This window comes from Anas acuta, chromosome 1 (genome assembly GCF_963932015.1).
Source record: "Anas acuta chromosome 1, bAnaAcu1.1, whole genome shotgun sequence".
NCBI lineage: Eukaryota > Metazoa > Chordata > Aves > Anseriformes > Anatidae > Anas > Anas acuta.
In genome coordinates, this window is record NC_088979.1 from 67578102 (window position 1) to 67595971 (window position 17870).

At 43.2% G+C, this 17870-nt stretch overlaps 1 protein-coding gene across 1 annotated transcript in view; it reads right to left on the reverse strand.

Moving 5' to 3' along the window:
• The window catches only part of TMEM131 (transmembrane protein 131), a 96339-nt gene extending 78754 nt beyond the window's left edge, over nucleotides 1-17585 (reverse strand). Inside the window, exon 1 of the mRNA XM_068681136.1 lies at nucleotides 17322-17585. Coding sequence (XP_068537237.1) covers nucleotides 17322-17508 — 187 coding nt within the window. The 5' untranslated portion in view covers nucleotides 17509-17585. The remainder of the gene's footprint in view (nucleotides 1-17321) is intronic.
• Between the last annotated feature and the right edge of the window lie 285 nt (nucleotides 17586-17870).

The window sequence follows — 17870 nt, forward strand, 5'->3', positions numbered from 1 at the left end:
ATTGAAGAACTATACAGAACACGGGGGGGGGGGGGGAGGGAACACACACACCAGAACAAAACAGCATTTTAACAGCTGTTATAATATCAAGTCCTAGAGTTCATCAAGATCTGGGCTTTTAAAACTTAAATTACTGGAGCAGATCTGTCAGTTTAAAGTTTAATCTGAAAAACAAAGAACAAGAGGATTCTTGTACGTGCATTGCCGGTTGAATCAACATTTAAGTCACTGTTTATTTTTGTCTTTAAAACCACCCAAAAACCTACACAAGAATTGGAGCACAGGAAGAGTGAAGCTCTGACACATTATGTTTAAAACCAAAGTATGACAGTTGATCGGGATTTCACAGATAAGCCATGCCCATCCTCCGAGCAAAAAATCCAAGCTACGGATTAGCTGATACAGAGGGAAAATTCTCCACTTTTAACTTAGGGAGACATCCAGAACGAGCTGATGTTTTCTAACATACAACATGGAAAATAAGTTTAACAGCAACAGTTTCATAAAACAATATGAGTACCCCTTTCCTAATAGTGAACAGGAATTGTACCTCTGAGGTTGGGCTTGTTGGTATTCCTTTAGTTTTCTAGCTTTCAGCTCCAGAGGTGAGTAATACGCAGAATGTGACTGAGACATCAGGTGGGAAAAATAATAATTAGAAAACAGCTTTTTCTATTCACAATCTATCATCAATCAGTAAAATTCAAATAAGTTACTTCTTCATATGTACATTTTTACATCAAATTACAAATTCTTAATATTTTCTCTTAATATTTTCCATGAGGATTTTTTCCCCCTATTTTAAATACGATACGCTGTAGGTACTATACTTGAGCAGCTTGAATGCAGGCAGCCCTTCTGCAAACACTTTTCTCAGCCACTCCACTGTTATTTCACCTTCGGTATACCTCACGAACAAAGCAGCAGATGTTGCAGACCATTTTGAGCGGATGACACTGTTAAATAGAAGTGCCATTCATCACTGTATCATTTGAGAACTGTTTTCCTAGAGCAGGTGACGGTGCCAGGTGAAGTCAGAGGCACTGCAAAGCTTGGCTGCTGGCCATTTCACAGCAGTTGCTTCTGAAGACAGATCACGAAGCAGTTTCTGCGGTTATACCTTTTACTTTGTTTTAAGCTAACTTTCAAGCTACTGTTGGTACTTTATCAGTGATTTCATCAGAGCAAGGAAACGACACGTGAATACCTTCACCTTCATGAGACAAAAGCTCGGTTTTGCAACCGACTCCAAACTCAGGCTGAAGCAACAAGTCACCTCATTCAAATGAGGCAAAAACAATTACATTTTAAAAAACCTCCACAGGTGAGTCAAAGGATCGCCCAAACCCCAGTACGAGCAGCTCTCGAACTGCCCAACATGGCCCACAGTGGGGACAAAGGCTTCTTCAGACATTTGCCTGAGTAGCAGCACGCTTCCTTCTGGGTACGTGCCCCTTCCAGAATTAGAAGCAGCTGCTCACCACTTGGACTTGCAATACCTGAGCTAAACAAGTTCGCAAGGCAGTGGAAGCCCAAAAATAGCCTTTTCTGTCCCTTTATACAAAATATGTATGTCACCAGTGGAGAATAGGGTATTACCAACGCCAAAGGACTCTGCCAGCAATTAAGTGTGAGATCATCTGGGCACGCTGCATTAGGTGAACCATTCCCCACACTACAGAGGAAGAGGGCAGCTCCTACAGAGTCCTTGACAACCTCTCCTGGAAAAACTCCTTCCCAAAGTCTGTGCTGATACCATTGTGCCCCGTAATCAGCCTAATATCGTAGCCAGTCTCTAATACAAAGGCAAACATATCCTACTACTGTGGCAGAGTGAACTGCAGCACGGTAAGAACTGCTGACTGCGCCACTTCAGCCACCCCTGCCACATGCCTGGCAACTGCTAGCAGAGGGGCACAACATAACATTTGGGGTAGGAAGCATTTCAGCTGTCACGGCACGATCCGCCACGGCACAAATCAGCAGCCAAGAAGCCAAATTACGCATTAGGAAAATCATTTCTTCCTGACCCTCCAGGCAGCTGAAGCCCTGAAGCCTGATTAATAGTTATTAGTCAAACTTAAGTGTTATTAGCAGGTCCAGGGCCCAAAGAAAAAAAGGGATGAATATTCAAATCCATGTATTTCGAGGCCAGAAGAATCAGTCTCCTTTCCTCCTTGCCTATGCCAGAGTATTCTCTAAAAGGTAGACACAGATCCCTCGAAACAGACAGCCTTTATCCTTTAAAGCACCCCAAGAAGCAAATTTAAGGGATTCAGGAGAATCCCTTCCAGTATCTGTCACTCTCACTACTAGGACATGACATGATCGCAGGGTCAAGCTTTGCAGCTTCCAGCTTATGTATCCTGTTTTCTTCCTTTCAGACAGTAGGTTAGTATTGACAGAATAGATAAAATGAGCAACAGCAAATGCTAAAAATACTGTTTCATTTTCTGTTTCCAGTTTACAGCCCTTAAAATGTCAATTCTTTGCTTAAGTTCGCTTTCCTATGAAAAACTCATAGAAGATACCATAAAAAGAGACTATGAACATCAGTCTTTCCACTTGCTCCAAACGTCCCTTTTTTTTTTTTTTTTTTACAGAGCCTTTATTAAGCCTTTTCAAACCCTTTAAAAGAAAAAAAAAAGCAGAACAAAAACCCACTACCCACAGCTGTACTCCTCCTCCACCCCAAACCACAGTTTTCTTTAACAGAAAAGTGCTATGTAGTCGTTATTACCAGTAGATTTTACTGTTTACCCCTTTTCAACAATACCATAGCACCTGACGATGCATCAACACCTGAAGTAACAGAACTGGAAACATCGTCTAGGCCAAAACGGATCCTGAATTCACTTAATGTTCCTAAGTTTGTATAGCTAGCAGACATGTTTGGCTCAAATACACTCATATTTTAGTTGTCTCTGTTTCCAGCATTTTGTATTTCAGCTTAAAGTGAAAAAATTTTAGAGACCTATCAAGTACCACATAACAAAACCCTAAAATCCTGCACTTCTCCAAGGTAAGATGGAACTTAGTATCAAAATCCCGTTAGCCAACATCAATCTTTAGATATGCCTGCGATACATACAGCAGAATAAATTTGCATGTAATGCGAGACCACTGCATACAGCAAGACTCTCGGTGCGTGACGATAAAAAACATTCTCCATGGTTCATAGGTTATGAGGCCTACTTCTGACTGAGATCTGATTTTTAAGGTGGCATTGCACGGTTTTCTTTCATTTAGCCACTGACAACTACTTTGGTTCAAAAGGAATGTATGTTCTGGTATATAAAAACACTATTCTGAAACATTAACTTAGTTCTGCAACGGCTACTCCAGACCAGCCTTCGTTTATTTTTACATTAAGCATCATTACCTATGCTCTTAGATGCTTGTAAGAAGTATTTTCTCCCTTAACTCTTATCTAAACCAATTTTCTAACTCTTTTATAAGCTGTGTTTATAGATCCTGGTATCATCTACTCTGTGGATTTTCTCCAAATTCTGCAAATAGTGTCTTAACTTACTAAAATACGGCCAGGTTGATTATTTAAATCTCTCCTAATTTACAATAAGATTTTTTTTTTTATTAAAAAAAAGAAGTCCAACTTCTAACCCCTAGTCTCAATGACTAAGCTCACTTCAAGCGAAGTGTAACCACAGGAGCCAATTACAGTGTGCTAAATGCCATGCACTTCTGTCTACGTAATTGTAATTACAGCACTTGTATCACCACCAGTTAAACAGCACAACTGGAACTGGACAAGTTGGTTTTGAACCTTTGACTATGAATTAACTGCTTATGCACAACCACACAATTCCAATCATCCTGAGCAGTGGAAAACTGAGCAGCACATAAAGTACAGGCAGTTGGGTATATAATGATAAATAACATTATTATGAAAGAAAAAATCACATGGTAAAAATTAAATACCAGACCGATAAACAGCGTTGAGCTGTAATGCAGGTGACCATTTTTATTGGCTTCAAGAACATAAAGGTCTGGTGAGCCTCAAAAAACACACCTCAGTTCAGCATTCAACACTATAAAAGCTGTTTAAAAAAAAACAAAGCCATCTCTCCAAGATGGGAGAGTCAGCGTTCTTATCAGAGAGTCAGTGTTCTTATCAGTCTGAGCATCTGCCTGCATCCTAACCAGTGACAGTTCACTGGAAATGCAAAAGATCGTTCTCTTATGAGCCAGTGAACTGCAGGCAACCTGCTCAGAGAGACTCCCCAGCCAGTGTGCTTCCTTTCCAGGACAATCCTCTTGCAGTTCCACAGCCAATTCATTTGCTTCTTTTCCAGTGGTCCATAAGGAAGGGAAATGGATAATTTTTCCAACAGACCTCAGGAAGAGCCATCACAGCCAAGGCTGTAAATACATGCAAAGCAGTAGAGATCATATACGAAAATAATTTAACTCCTTTTAAATAGAAATATATTCATTCTTTGTTACCATCCTTTAATAAAGCCAGCTTGCTAATTTTGTTTGTTTGTTTCTGTTGACATATTAGGCAGCTGAAGTAGGATTCCTAGATAATGCACTTTAATCATCATGTGTTGCTTTTTGGTTTTGTATTAACCTAAGTAAAAAAAGTAGACTATTCACTAAGAACACCCCTTTGTACTATCAATTATAAACATTCGTTTTTATGACTTCAGATAACACACACTCCAGTAAGTGCTTATGCACAAACCTACGCCCAAGTCCATACAAGCTAAACCAACAGAGACAGGACATCACTTGCACTGCAACACCTGAGTGCATGGATCTTGATTCCACAAGAGTGGGGGAGCAAACAGTTTGAATTTTATTGCACACAGCAGCACAAATTTGAGTCTGTACACCCAACTAAATCTGCACGTAATGCTTTGCTAACTTGTTCACGTGTCTTTCCTGATTTCATTTATAAGACAAGCTGCAGGCTAGTTTTCTTCGTACAGCCAAGATCTTTCCTAGTAAAGCTGTCACACTGAATTCGTCCACTCCTCTCTTTCCCACTTGCTAAGACTGATGCAGATTTTTACTAACTCAGTTATCAGTTCGGTTTTAAAAGCCAGCCACAAAACAGAAAGTGGCAACATAGTTCTGATTCATAATATAGGCCGCAGAAAGACAATGAAGGTACAGCTTTGATAAAGGAAGAAAGCGGTTCTCTGCCCTGAAGACAGCTCACGTACTTGACTCACCACACTTGTTTCATGTTTTAGAAGATGGTGCAACTGCTTCACGGTTTCTTTTAAGGACAGAACAGGAGCTTGTACTGTCTAGAGGTGTTGCGTAATAGAAATATTCTTCCAAGAAAGCTATAGAAACATACATAGGAAAAAAAAGCTGACTGAAGAACATATACTATACCTGTCTGATTTTATTTTTAAGAAAATGACTCTAGAAAGACAGAAAAATAGGATCACAGCGTACTTAAATACCCTTCTCAAACACTTATTCTGTACTCATCCCATACTTCCACCTTACAGAAAACGTTAATTTTCATCACTGAGAGCAATTTTTCTTTTAATCTTTTTCTGTAATGAGTTTAAAACATTACCTGCCATTGACCAAAACAGTCAGTTTCAGATGACAGCAATAAATATCATAGAACCCCATTTTTTTTTTTAAACCTCAAGTGCTACCTTAAAAGATGCTAGATGCTTTAAACTGCCTATTAAAAACATCTTCAAGTTGGTGTTTTACTTTTAAATATTTCAGTCTTTTCCCCAAAGACACTTAATTGCTGGCTCCAAAATACTCCTTAGTATGAAATAATATCCCATTCTGTTTTTTCCAATGAGGAATTTCATAGAAGGGCATTAGAACACTGGTTTTAAATAAATAAGAAGTAAATCTCTCATCTGAAAAAAATAAAAATTAGATCACATTATTTTAAACTAAAGAGAACAATACTTCAGATACTCATGGAAACTTCTCCCAAATCATTAAAAGGGAGAAAAGAATGTTACATAGAAACCCAACATCTGAAAATAACTTTTTTTTTCCTAGCTGTGGGCCATGCAAATTGATCATGGCTTTTTATTCTTTCAAATGATGGTGATTTTACATGTTTTACAGCTTCAATATGCTAAATTAGATTATAACTCTACAAATTTGTTGTAACTGAGCTTGCGCAGGCACAAAATTAATTGTAACTAGCTTCAAAAACAAGATAATCTGGCCTGCAATGTAAAAGGGAAAAAATAACAATCCTCCAAACTGTCTGTAATCTTCATCACATTCTCTTAATTTAGTTCTCAGATTTTAGACAGAAATCTCTAACTGTGGCAGTAAGTTTTGCCACTCACCTAGCACTGCAAATTGATGTGGGCACAGAGGATTTGGCCCTACTGAAATTCTAACCTTCACAGCACATAAAAGCATTTAATATTTAGTTTACAACAAGTGACAGACAGTTTATAGCTTCTGCAGCCTCAGGAGAACAATGCATTAACTGACAATAATTGTTTATTCCTTACATTAACATCAGCCTGCCAAACTTGCACTCCTATGAAATTAAGCCACCGAGCAGACCTACAAAGCCCACTTACTCAAAAAATGGATTGTGCCATCGCAGCGCAAAGAGCTGCTTAAGAGATGCATCCAGGCTGATTAATGACCTTAATAAGCCTAGGTTTATTAAACAGAGATCAAGAACTGTTCTCTGTAGAAAAGAGGAAGGAGGATGGGATTTTCATAGTTTCCAAAAAACCAAAACCACAGAACAGGAAGACAGCACCACGCAGACACCTCCCAACATCTAAATGTTTGCCACCAGTGGGAATGCAATCAGAGAAAAGCTACAGCTATGCTCTGTGACTACTGATCAGCTTTTAGCTCCTACCTCTGAATCCTGAGGTGCTACAGAGGATGCTTTGCATCACTAACCTCAACCCATATAATTGTCCAGGAACAGTGGCCTAATGGGCAACACAGCTCTGCTCCCCTCTCCTGATGCCCTCCTCTTTTTTATTCATTTATTTGCATTTATTTATCAGGGTGCAAGTGATTGAATTCACAGAACCACCACTGAATTGGAAGACATTAATTTACCTTTTGCTGCATAAGACCTGCAACGTGTTTAGGACCAGGCTGCAACTGGAGAGAGCTATTAGGAGGGAGGAGTGCCACACCTCCACCCTCTCCGTGCTCATGTGGCAACTCTTACCCAAGTGTCCACTGGAAACAGCAATTAAGCCTGGAGGACAAGGAAAAGAGCAGCAAGATAACGCTTAATCAGCTACCATGCAAAGCTTATAAATACAGTGATCGAAGGTCAAGAAGAGGTAGAAGCAGCCTTGATGTTAAACCTCCTGTGCTAATGATGTGGCACTGACAGCAGCTATTGATTGCTCAGCACGGCAATTCTGTTCCCTTGCAGCGTGGAAGCGGAGCCACAGGAAACAGCTGGCTGCAGCGCCCGATAAAACCAGCAAAAAACTGGGTGGAGAAGAGCTGCAACAAGTTCTGAAAGGAGATAATAACACACAGACCGAGAAGAATGAAACAAAATAGAAGAATTGCAGTCTTTGGGTGGGGAAAAAAAAAAAAGTCCCAAACTGTTACTAAGGAACATCTTGGAAGCAGTTCCCCCTGGTAAGTAAATAAACAGCCTCCTCTGCTCAGAGCCCTTCAGAAACTTCTATGACGATCTGGGTCACCACCCCGCGTTACACAGACCACAATTTCACCCAGTATTTCCAACCCCCTAGGCTTAGCTGCATGACATTTTTTGAAGAGACATCCAACTCTACTTCGAAGACTGCAAATAGCTCCGAACTCCCCACATCACTGAAGTGCCCCTTACCCAAGGTAATGGTTAATTATCTTCGCTCCAAAATACCTCTCTTGTTTCTCCTTTGATGTGTCTAGCACCAAGTCTCAACCTAAATATGCTTGATTAAATGGCCCTTCAGTATTAGAAGTTTTCCCATGGCATAGGTACTTTTAAGGCACAATTAAATTATGCTTTATCGTTCCAAATAAATAAATCACACTGAATCACATCTATTTCATTTTAGTACCTTATTCTAAAGTCTCTTTCCCTTGAGAAATTCAGTTTAGGACTCACAGTACTCATCAAGTCCTGGAGCTCTGATAAAATTTTCCTTGATAACTGGAAATTTGTTTCAGTCTTTGCTTCATCCGATAATGATATTCAGTGGTACCAACTGGCAGAGCAACTCCCCCCGTGAAGATTCAATCTCTGTCAATGAGAACGACCTCTCCTTCAGCACCAGACATAACCAGGCTTCCCCCAAAACCAAGAAATTTATTCATCACTTCATTATTTTGGAAGATACAGTTTAGCCCAAGCAATTTGGGTAGGTCATGCCCTGGTTAAGCTACGTGAAAGGCAACCAACAAGCCCTGTGAAGATATAAAAGCAGCTGTATGATAATATGGAAGCTGCACACACCATCCTCCCTCCTGTATGACATTCAGGAACAATAACTTGTAGGGCAAGGAGAATCTTATTGATTCCCCCCACCTCTGACAAAATTAAGCAGCTGGAGAGTTGGAGGGAGAGGCATTACTGACAATGGTTGCTCCTGGCACCCCTACACATCCCCCTGATGGCTCCCCAACCCGAAGTGCCACACGGATGTGAACACCAGAGCAAACACAGGAGAAGGCCATGGATTCCAGTCAGGACCCAGCCCTCCGCATCCCCTGCTGTAGGAACAGAACTGGCAGACCTGGCAACACTCAGTAACCAGACTGCCCAGGGTCTCCTCAGACACACAAGCTGCACGGATCGTTTGTTAAGTATTGCTTTAATGTCTCTCATATATTAACATCCCAAGCACAATCCAATTCATTGTCATATTACTAGCAGCTGGCAAAAATGGGAAACTAATGGCTATATTGTTCTTCACATGAAGGATGGGTTTTTACTGTTTTACTGTTGAAACAAAAATTTTAAAGAAAGAATTAAAATTCTACGATCAATTTCCTTCAGTGATGCATGTGGAAGTTTCTGGATCCAATTATAGCTCAGCTTCTATCTAAATTATATATGAATTACTTCCACCATAGCACCGATTTCACCAGCATGCAGGATTCTGCTGAATTACAAATATTTCCATCAGTTGTGATAAAGTTATGATGACTTCCACCTCAGTTTTTAAGGTTGTGATGGAGATCCAGACACATAGAGAGCATATGAGTTTGGAGTGGACCTTAAGATCATCTAGGTCAGCCTCCTGTTGAAAGCATGGTAAACACCGAATTTGGGCCACGTTGCTTAGGCTTTTGTTTAGGCTGGTCTTAAAAATCTTCAAGGACGGAGATTCCCCAAACTCCCCAAGGAATCTGCTTCAGTGTCTGACCATCCTTACAGTGAAAGATGTTCTCGTTATGCCAAGCCAGAACAGAGCATTGTAATGACCCTGATCCTTGCACACTGAGGCATCAGTCATCCACATTAGAAATAACCTGAACAAGTCCGTGCCTGTGTTGCAGTCTCAGGCTGGCCTCCAGGCTCATGCTGTGCATACCTGCTGGCTGCAGGGTAACCTCAGCCAGCTCCATGTAGCAGAGGCACCTGCAGCAGCCCCCACCTGGTACAGGCAATTCTGCCACCTGGGTGGCCTCACCTTGATCTACAAGCACAACAAGAAGTTTGTGCGTGAACATCCTTTGTTTGACAGTAGAGATTATGAACAGAGTCACAGCACAAATTATGAATAGAGCTGTTTTCGTGTAAGGAAGTCCTATAATAGCTCAAACAACCAAAACGGGATAACCCTTCCTATGGACAGGGGCCGCACGGTATGTTGCGTGTGAACTGGAGGCCTGATCAATGATGCACAATTTGGGCTTCCCAGCATCTGAAGGGATATGAGATTACCTGTACTATCATCTCTTTATAGCATTAGCTCTCATTAAATGGTACTTTACAGAGACAATATGACTTCCTTACTCGACTCATCACACACCAGCACATCCTGGCACAAACCAACCCTACCCTGTTTCGATTTACAACCACTGTCCCTCAGCCTCCTGCCAAGCATCTCAAGTCTGGCTCCCTTTTGCTGAGAATCACTATTTTGATATCAACAGGCTGCCTCTGGGTCCCTCCAAAGCCCCACCACCACGTGCAGCTTCCAGTCCTTCAGCCTCTCTCTCTGCATGACCGTGTGTCACCTTTGTGGCCTTCCAGCGGGTCAGGGGGAACAAAATTGGATGCGATGTTTTAGATGTGGTCTACTAAATGCTGAGTAAAGGGGAACAATCTCTTTGTTCCAGCTACTGGCTATGCTCCCCTGGGATGCCAGGGTACATTGCTGACTTGTATGTAGCATTCCCAGCTTGTACCCCCTGCAAATGGTTATTCTGCCTCAGATGAAGGACTTTCCACTCGTCCTTGCTGGTGTTTCCATAATGGTCCTGTCATCTTGTTTCTCCATCTGTTTAGGTCCCTTTGAAATGTAGCCCTGAGCACACTGACTGCACCCCAGACTCAGCACACTCCATCTGCAGCACAATGACAAAGATATTAAGTACGAGAGGTCCCAGAACAGAGCCAGGAGGAACTCCTAGTAGCCACCCTCCAAGGCAGAGCAAGCATTAACCACTGCAGGGAATAAGCCAAAACCAAACACCATACAGTTTATCAAGTTGCCTGGATGATTTTTACCATTATCTACAAGTTCTGCCCGTAATTATTTGGGGAATATTTTGGTGCAGATCACTGATTCAGTAATTAAGTCTTTTTTTTCTGTATTCCTGGATGATTTCTTTTCTTTTTCTTTTTTTTTTTTTTTAAAACAAGCTTCAGATAACCAGCTTTTAAATCCACTTAACATATACATCAACATTTCAAATGGGAGACAAAAATCCCCTAGCGGAAGCAGCTACCATGAAAACCAGCCAATTTCTTTACTCAATTTCAGTATCTTCTATCATCTTTAGTCTGAGTCAGACTTTTCAGCCTACAGCTTACCTATTACAAAAAGAAAGGAATTTCATAAGCCATTCAGATCAGACTACGCTGAAGCCATCCAATTTCACACTGAGAAATAAACTACCTCGAGACGTTTCCAACACAGTATGCCTGTAAGGAAAGGAGAGAACCTTCAGCTTTTAAATGCTAACATGCCTTTTTTTTTTTTTTAAAACTTCCTCTTTGTCAACTTTGCTCAGCCATTTTTCTCTTCTCTACCACCCTCCTCTGCAATGACCCCTTCTACTTCATATCTGTGGACCTAAAAAGCAAGTCTGATGCACGGGGGGCATACAAGGAGGTTCAACAGACATAAGAGTGACAAATTATTTATATCAGAACCATGCTTGGCCATAACTTTGACCCCTATTCTCACTCTCTGAAGTGGTGATTTCATCTGTTTACCACCATCATTAGCTGTACTTCCTGACTCAAATGGCTTTAAAAACACTCAAACCAAGGTGTGGGACTTCATTTTTGGTTTTGTTTGTAAGTTTGAATAACTTTTTAAAAGTCTGCCTGCACTCTGTTACACCAAATATGTACAGTCCAACCAAGATCTGGATGTTCAACTGAAAACACACCCAAATAATCCTCAAGGCATCCTTGTGAAGACAGATTTGTTTTATGAAGAAAATCTAATGGATACATTGGTAAAATAACTTTAAAAACCCGTGCAAGTTATATATAATACAGTCAGCTAAACAGGTCTTTGAACTAACATTTTTAGCTTCATACAGAACACAGACAGAAGTAACTGTTAGTTACATAGTTTCGTTTCCTGTGTATCTCCTCACATTACATTTCATTCAGGTGTCCTTAAAACCAGCTCAATGACTATAAGAAAACTCAACCTGTACTCAGACAGTTCTCTACTGCTATGCACGCCAGGCAATAGGAGAAAAGAGGTATTAAAAAGGCCTCCAAGACAGTCTCAGTGAGAAAAGTGGCAGCGCATTGCAATCCTTCAGCTCTTTATGACTTCCACTGCTGGAGGGAGAAAAGGCACCTGAATTTGTTCATGTAATACACCAGAGTACAAGTTACCCAAGCCAGTTTATCAGAAAATGTTGAGTTTTTAAGCAGATACTGCATCACATCTTTGCTACAGTCAGTAGGTTTCTAATTATTCCATGCAGACATTTCAGAAAACAGAAATAACTTATATTTCTGCATTGCTATTTAAAATGTTACCAGCTGCCTCTGTACAAACCCATATCTGACACTTGTATTTATATCTAGAAAGATAAATACCTCCCCTTTAACTCTAATGGTCACCGATTCGTTTGGCTTCCTTGATCATGATTTTAATTTACAAGCCTTACAGGATGGAAAAAGGGAAAATTGCGGCAGTAGTTACTGTCGCCAGATCTGGCCTTAACACCCAATGCAAGAAGGAAACGTGCATCCACCATCTTGGCATTTAGTCATCAAAAATGCTGAAATACCAACACTTTTTTTACATGGAAAACAAATAGCTTTTCAAATAACTGTAGCTCAGGCTCTGATGTGGTGAAGTACCGCAGATGAAGGGCACCAGCTGGGTCTGAGCCGAGCGCCCAGCGTGCTCACCCCCTGCAGCCACCACACGGCGGGCTGGGTGTGAGCTCCACAGGCCGCTGGCCAAAAGCAGGTCCAGTGAGAGCAGGCCCACCAAGGCACTGCACAGCCCAGCTCCCAGCACCACCACAAAGAGCACAGGGCTGCTTCAAAAAATGCCTTTTAAATGGGGAGAGAGGCAGGGCCCCCCTCACGGCCCTGTTACACCCAGGTGGGCTCCTGCTGTGGAGGCGCCACAGCGGAGAGCAGCTCTGAGCAGAAGGGAGACCCATCTCCACCGCCTTTTATCCTTGCCAAACCCACAAACACAGCAACGAACCAAACTGGTTCTAGGTTGCTCTTCTGTCACAGGACTTTTACTGCTGGTTATGCATGAACCACAGCATCCGCCATTTACTGTCCAAATCCCATCGGATTCACCAGCGCGCAGCTTGAAGGCCTCTTCACACTTGTGAACTCGGTCAGTCACGCCGGGGAACCGTGGTACGCTTATCTTTAAGCAGAGCTGAAGCGGCTAGGTTGTGAAATAAAGCGATACGTAGCAAATGATTGAGCTGTACTGCAACCAGCTGCGATTTTAAAACGCACAAATGTATCCAAATGACTCAACTCGTATTGCAACGCTGGCAATCAATCACAATTACAACCAAAAGCCTTGAATCAATCAGGGCCTGTAGACTTCCTCATCAATGCCCACAGACTTCTGCAAAGTTTGGAGGGACCTTATCACGTTGGGCACTGCCCAAGTACACAGTACATTTCCCCCTGCGAGTGAGGGAACCGCAGCCTGCCTCGCACAAACCATGTAGCTGGATGCTGCTAGGGGAGAAAGAGATGCAGAGGAGGGAGGAACAGCTACTTCAAGATTACACACAAGGTCACGGAAAATACGGGGCCTGAGCTTCCTGTCCGCTGCGTTACAGTATTTGCTTACACTTAATTTCACCCAAAGATCCTATGAATGAGTTTGAGACCTTCCAGTGCCAGCACGTGGTCACTACTTATCACTCACGAAGCAAGGATACAGCGCCAGCCTGACCAGCTCTCCCAAAGTTAAGCTGCAAAAACACAGCGAGACAGCACGGACAATTTTTGTTCTCACGGAGCTTTCCTCACACCGTACATGATTTTATTTCGCGTGCTACTTCAGCTACTACAGTGTTTTCAGGTTGACTGAGGTCATTCTTTCTGGATCACAATTTCGTTTATGTCAGGGTCAAAACATTAGCATTAAGATCGATGGTAGGAAGCTTTACATTAGTTCTGACAGCAGGATAAAGAGAAACAAGCAGAGTACGTGAAGAGGTTTTTTAAATGTTATTTTAAGCACATAAGCTGTCTCCCACATCACCTTCTTGCATTAGTTTACTTTTGATACTCATATGAAGTATCCTGGGTTACCATTTCAGATATAAGCAAAAAGAGCTACCTGCCCCCATTCAGACACAACAACAAAAGCAGAACCACCCCAGTGGCCCAGTGCACCGTCCTAACAACACCCTTCAAGCTCCTCCATCATTATTTTAGCAATCATTTACACTCAGTCGCCTTAGTTTCATAGATATTAGTACAAAATATGTCAAGCTTTAAAAGACAGAACATTCATCATTTTCACTGTTTTAGCTGGTTTCAAAACTTAGATGTGTAAGTAGAAGTTTTTCCCAGATTCAGCACTATGATTTGAATTCAAAAATTACAGCTAGGGATTGAACCTAGCCTAAATATCCATCTTGTATCACATTTGTGAACAACCTGTAGGGTAGGTAACAGAACTATCAGAATAGTTTAAAAGGGCTTTCAGTCAGCTCTCCAAACAAAAAGCAGCAAAATTCTCAAAAGCAACTTTTGTATAATATGAAGATTTTTTTTTTAGGAAGTTACGCACTGAATAGGAACAAAGGCACAAGCACAAAACAATTCCCAGGTTTTAAAGCATGCTCATGGCAGACATTTGTCTTCAAAACAAAATACTGACCCTGGGCTTATGGCATTACTACAGCCTCCTTCAACCTGAAGCCCAAAAGGATATTTTGACACCCCCTCAAAAAAAACAACTAAAACAAAAACCACACGCTCATATATAAAAACTGAAAGTTGTCCTCAATCCAAGTGGCAACACAGTATATGGTAATTACACCAGAAAGGGATGAGTCTACAAAAAGCCTGAAAATCATATGTATTTGCAAAAGAAACTCTTAAGTTATATTTTCGCTCCTCCCAGATGGCAGGCAGCTCTGAGATTGAAAGCACCACTTTCTTCCTGTCATGTCATTCTTCTGCTACAGGTTCACAGATTTCCCAAGTGACAGAACCAAAACAAAAAAAATGTAACAACTTTCTTCTCAGTCTTACTCATTCCTCAGTAATACGGGGTCACTGAGGACCCAGATAGACAAAGCAAAAAAGAAGTCGCACATCCGTATTTAGTCTGAAATTGATGCTTATATTTTTTGGTCAGTCTACATACAGTTTTCTCTGCTCTCATGTTTTTTTCATGTACTTTCAACGAGCTCTATTTCCCTAACACAGAGCGAGCATGCAGCAACACCACTTTTTCCTCACGAGTTTGATTTACAGCTTGTATACACAAAGGATTTGAGTTTTGCTTTCTGCTGCTAGACAAATGGCAAAGCTGTTTATTTTCCATTTTTACTCCCAAACTCTAACTAGGACTGGGGACCAGAAGCAGTCATGTCAATCTGAAATACGCCAGCATCATTATTCTTCTTACTTGTCACAGCTCCACAAAGAACTGCTTGCTGCTCCTACTCCAGAGGCACACGAAGCAAGCATTACTCTTCTGTGCATCGGCTCTGTCCTTCCCCCAGCTTCTCCTCATACACATGCACAGTAGAAGAAAGCGTTCTCCTCCTTCATTTTTCACTCTGTTTTTGTGATATTCTGCTTTATTTTTCTCTCAGGTCTGTCATCCACCTGAGCGCCTGCTCTTTTTTTTTTTTTTTCCCTCCCTGCAGCATCTTCTCTGGAATTGTACTGCACCGAGCCTTCCTACAGTCACCTTCACCTGAGCGCTGCAGAAATAGGACGGGAGCAAGAACACACAGCCTCGGTTCCACCTCCTCTCCACAGTTTCCTTCCTGCAGCTGTAGTGAAACACATACGTCCACGTTTGCGGGATGGAAAGGATATTCCTATTTTCTTACTTCCTGTTTTTTTTTTTTTTTTTTTAAACAGTGTCTTACTATGTTTAACTTGACACAACGTAGTAGAAGCTGAGGTGCCAAACAACAGAGGCAGAAATGCCCTCCCCTCCCTTCCTCCGAACTACCACTTCATCTCCAGCTCCTACCTACTATCCAAACTGGTCCTTCCTCTTCTGAGCTCAATCACTGCCCCTTGCAGAATGGGGCTTGGATTGCAGTTAAGATCAGCGGGACTGGATCTCACAAGCCATCATCTGAAGAGCCTTACTTTAAAAATCCACTGCTTCTTGTTTTTGTTTCATTTTGTTGTTATCTTCTTTCCAGGGCTACACACGTGCATCATACTCAAGAAAACATTGGAGACAACGTTTTTAAACGTATCATCCACAAATGCAGGCCATCAAAGAATTGTTCTAAAGAATCCATGAAAGATACATTTAAAAAACAGCAGAAACTCAGTGAAGTTTCTGATGAAACACCCAATGAAGACTTATTTGTAAGCTTAAACATACTACTTCGAGTCTGCACACAAGGAATACATTTTAAATAATGAGCTGTATTAACACAAGGAAATGGGATTGGTACAAAACCTTCAATTTTCATGAAGGGCTTCAAGCATATCTTTTGAAATTCTGTGAGCCAAAAACTGCCTTCATTTATCCAGGAACGCCAAGGAAGTCCATAGAGAAAAAGCAGTCTCTCTTCCACAAATCAACAAAGCCATGCAAGGAAGTCCGTAGAGAAACAGCAGTACCTCCTCCACAAACCAACAAAGCCATGCCACGGCTCTAGCTGTCCCAACTTCCAGGGCATGAATCAATCCCACGACACTGGCATATGACATCTCCGACGGCTCTCGTATACTCACGTAAGCTATTACACGTGAAGGAATGCCATCAAAATCAGAGTTAAAAACACACGTTTCCGAGGCACCTGCATTTGAGCTATTCTAGGAGCACCAGACGCTACAGACTGAACCGAGAGACTTGCATGTCTTTGTTGCTATAATACCGAGGCTTTTTTACGCTGTTTTCTACATGTTGAATTCTCTGAAAACGATGAAACAGAGTGGACGATGCGAGCCAAAACTGATCGCTTTTAAGACTGACATCATTGCATTTGCAGAAAAGGGTGTCAATGAGGAATTCCTTGCACCCAGAGGTCCTTTAGGGAAGGGAAGGGTTCCGTATCTGTGCCTGTGCTGGTACCTGCACTGTTAGGCTCCCCGTGGCTCGCTCCAGAGGCACTGTTAGGACAATCTTTGCCATCCCCTACCCCGTGCCCTTCCAGCTCTGCCTCCTCACCCCCTCCAAGCCCTCTCTCAGCGCAGCAGCTCGCAGGCAGCGCGATCCCTGCCTCCCCCCATCCCCGGGGCTGGCCGGGCCGGGGGGCTGCCTGCCTTTTTTCCCCCTTCACCCCCCTCCCTTCCCTTTCCCCTTCCCCTTCTTCCCCTTTCCCCCGGCCGCCCGCTCGCCCTGGCTCGCTCCCCGCTGGCCGCCTGCCGCCGGCCCTTTTTTGTCCTCCCCTCGCCGCGTTTAAAGGGCAGCCTCCACAGCAGCCGGGCGCAGGAGGCAGAGCCCAGCAAACAACGGCCCCAACGGCCCCGACAGACGGCTGAGGAGGATGAGGAAGGGCAGAGGGGCGCTCACCTTCCTTCTCGGCCTGGGCCGCGTGGAGCAGCACGGCCAGGGCGAGGCGCAGCGCGGCGCCCCACCACGACGCCGCCGCCGCCGCCAGCCGGGTGCTGCCGTGACGAGGCGGGGAGCGGGAGCCGGGCACGGGCACCGCCGCCTCCTCCTCAGCCTCCATCCCGGGGGCCGCCGCCGCCGCCGCCATCGCGCTGCCGCCGCCGGCCGCGGGTCCGCCGCCTCTCCCACGGGCCGCGGCGCGCGCGCGGAGGAGCTCGCGGGGGGGGGGCGGGGCCTGGGGGCGGGCACCGGGGAGGGAACGGGCGGGGGGGAGGGAACGGGAACGGGGCGGGGAGAGGGAGGAGGGAGCGGGCGCCATTTTGGGTGAGGGCAAGGCGCCTCCTTTCCTTACTCATAAGCCCACAGAAGACCCTTCTCATACACATATACACACGTATTTTCCCTCTTAACACGACTTTACACTTCCTTTAATATCTACTCTCCACGAAAAGCCATCTCTTCATTATTCTCCCCTCGAAGCCTCACGGCTCGCCCTCATTATTCCCCCCC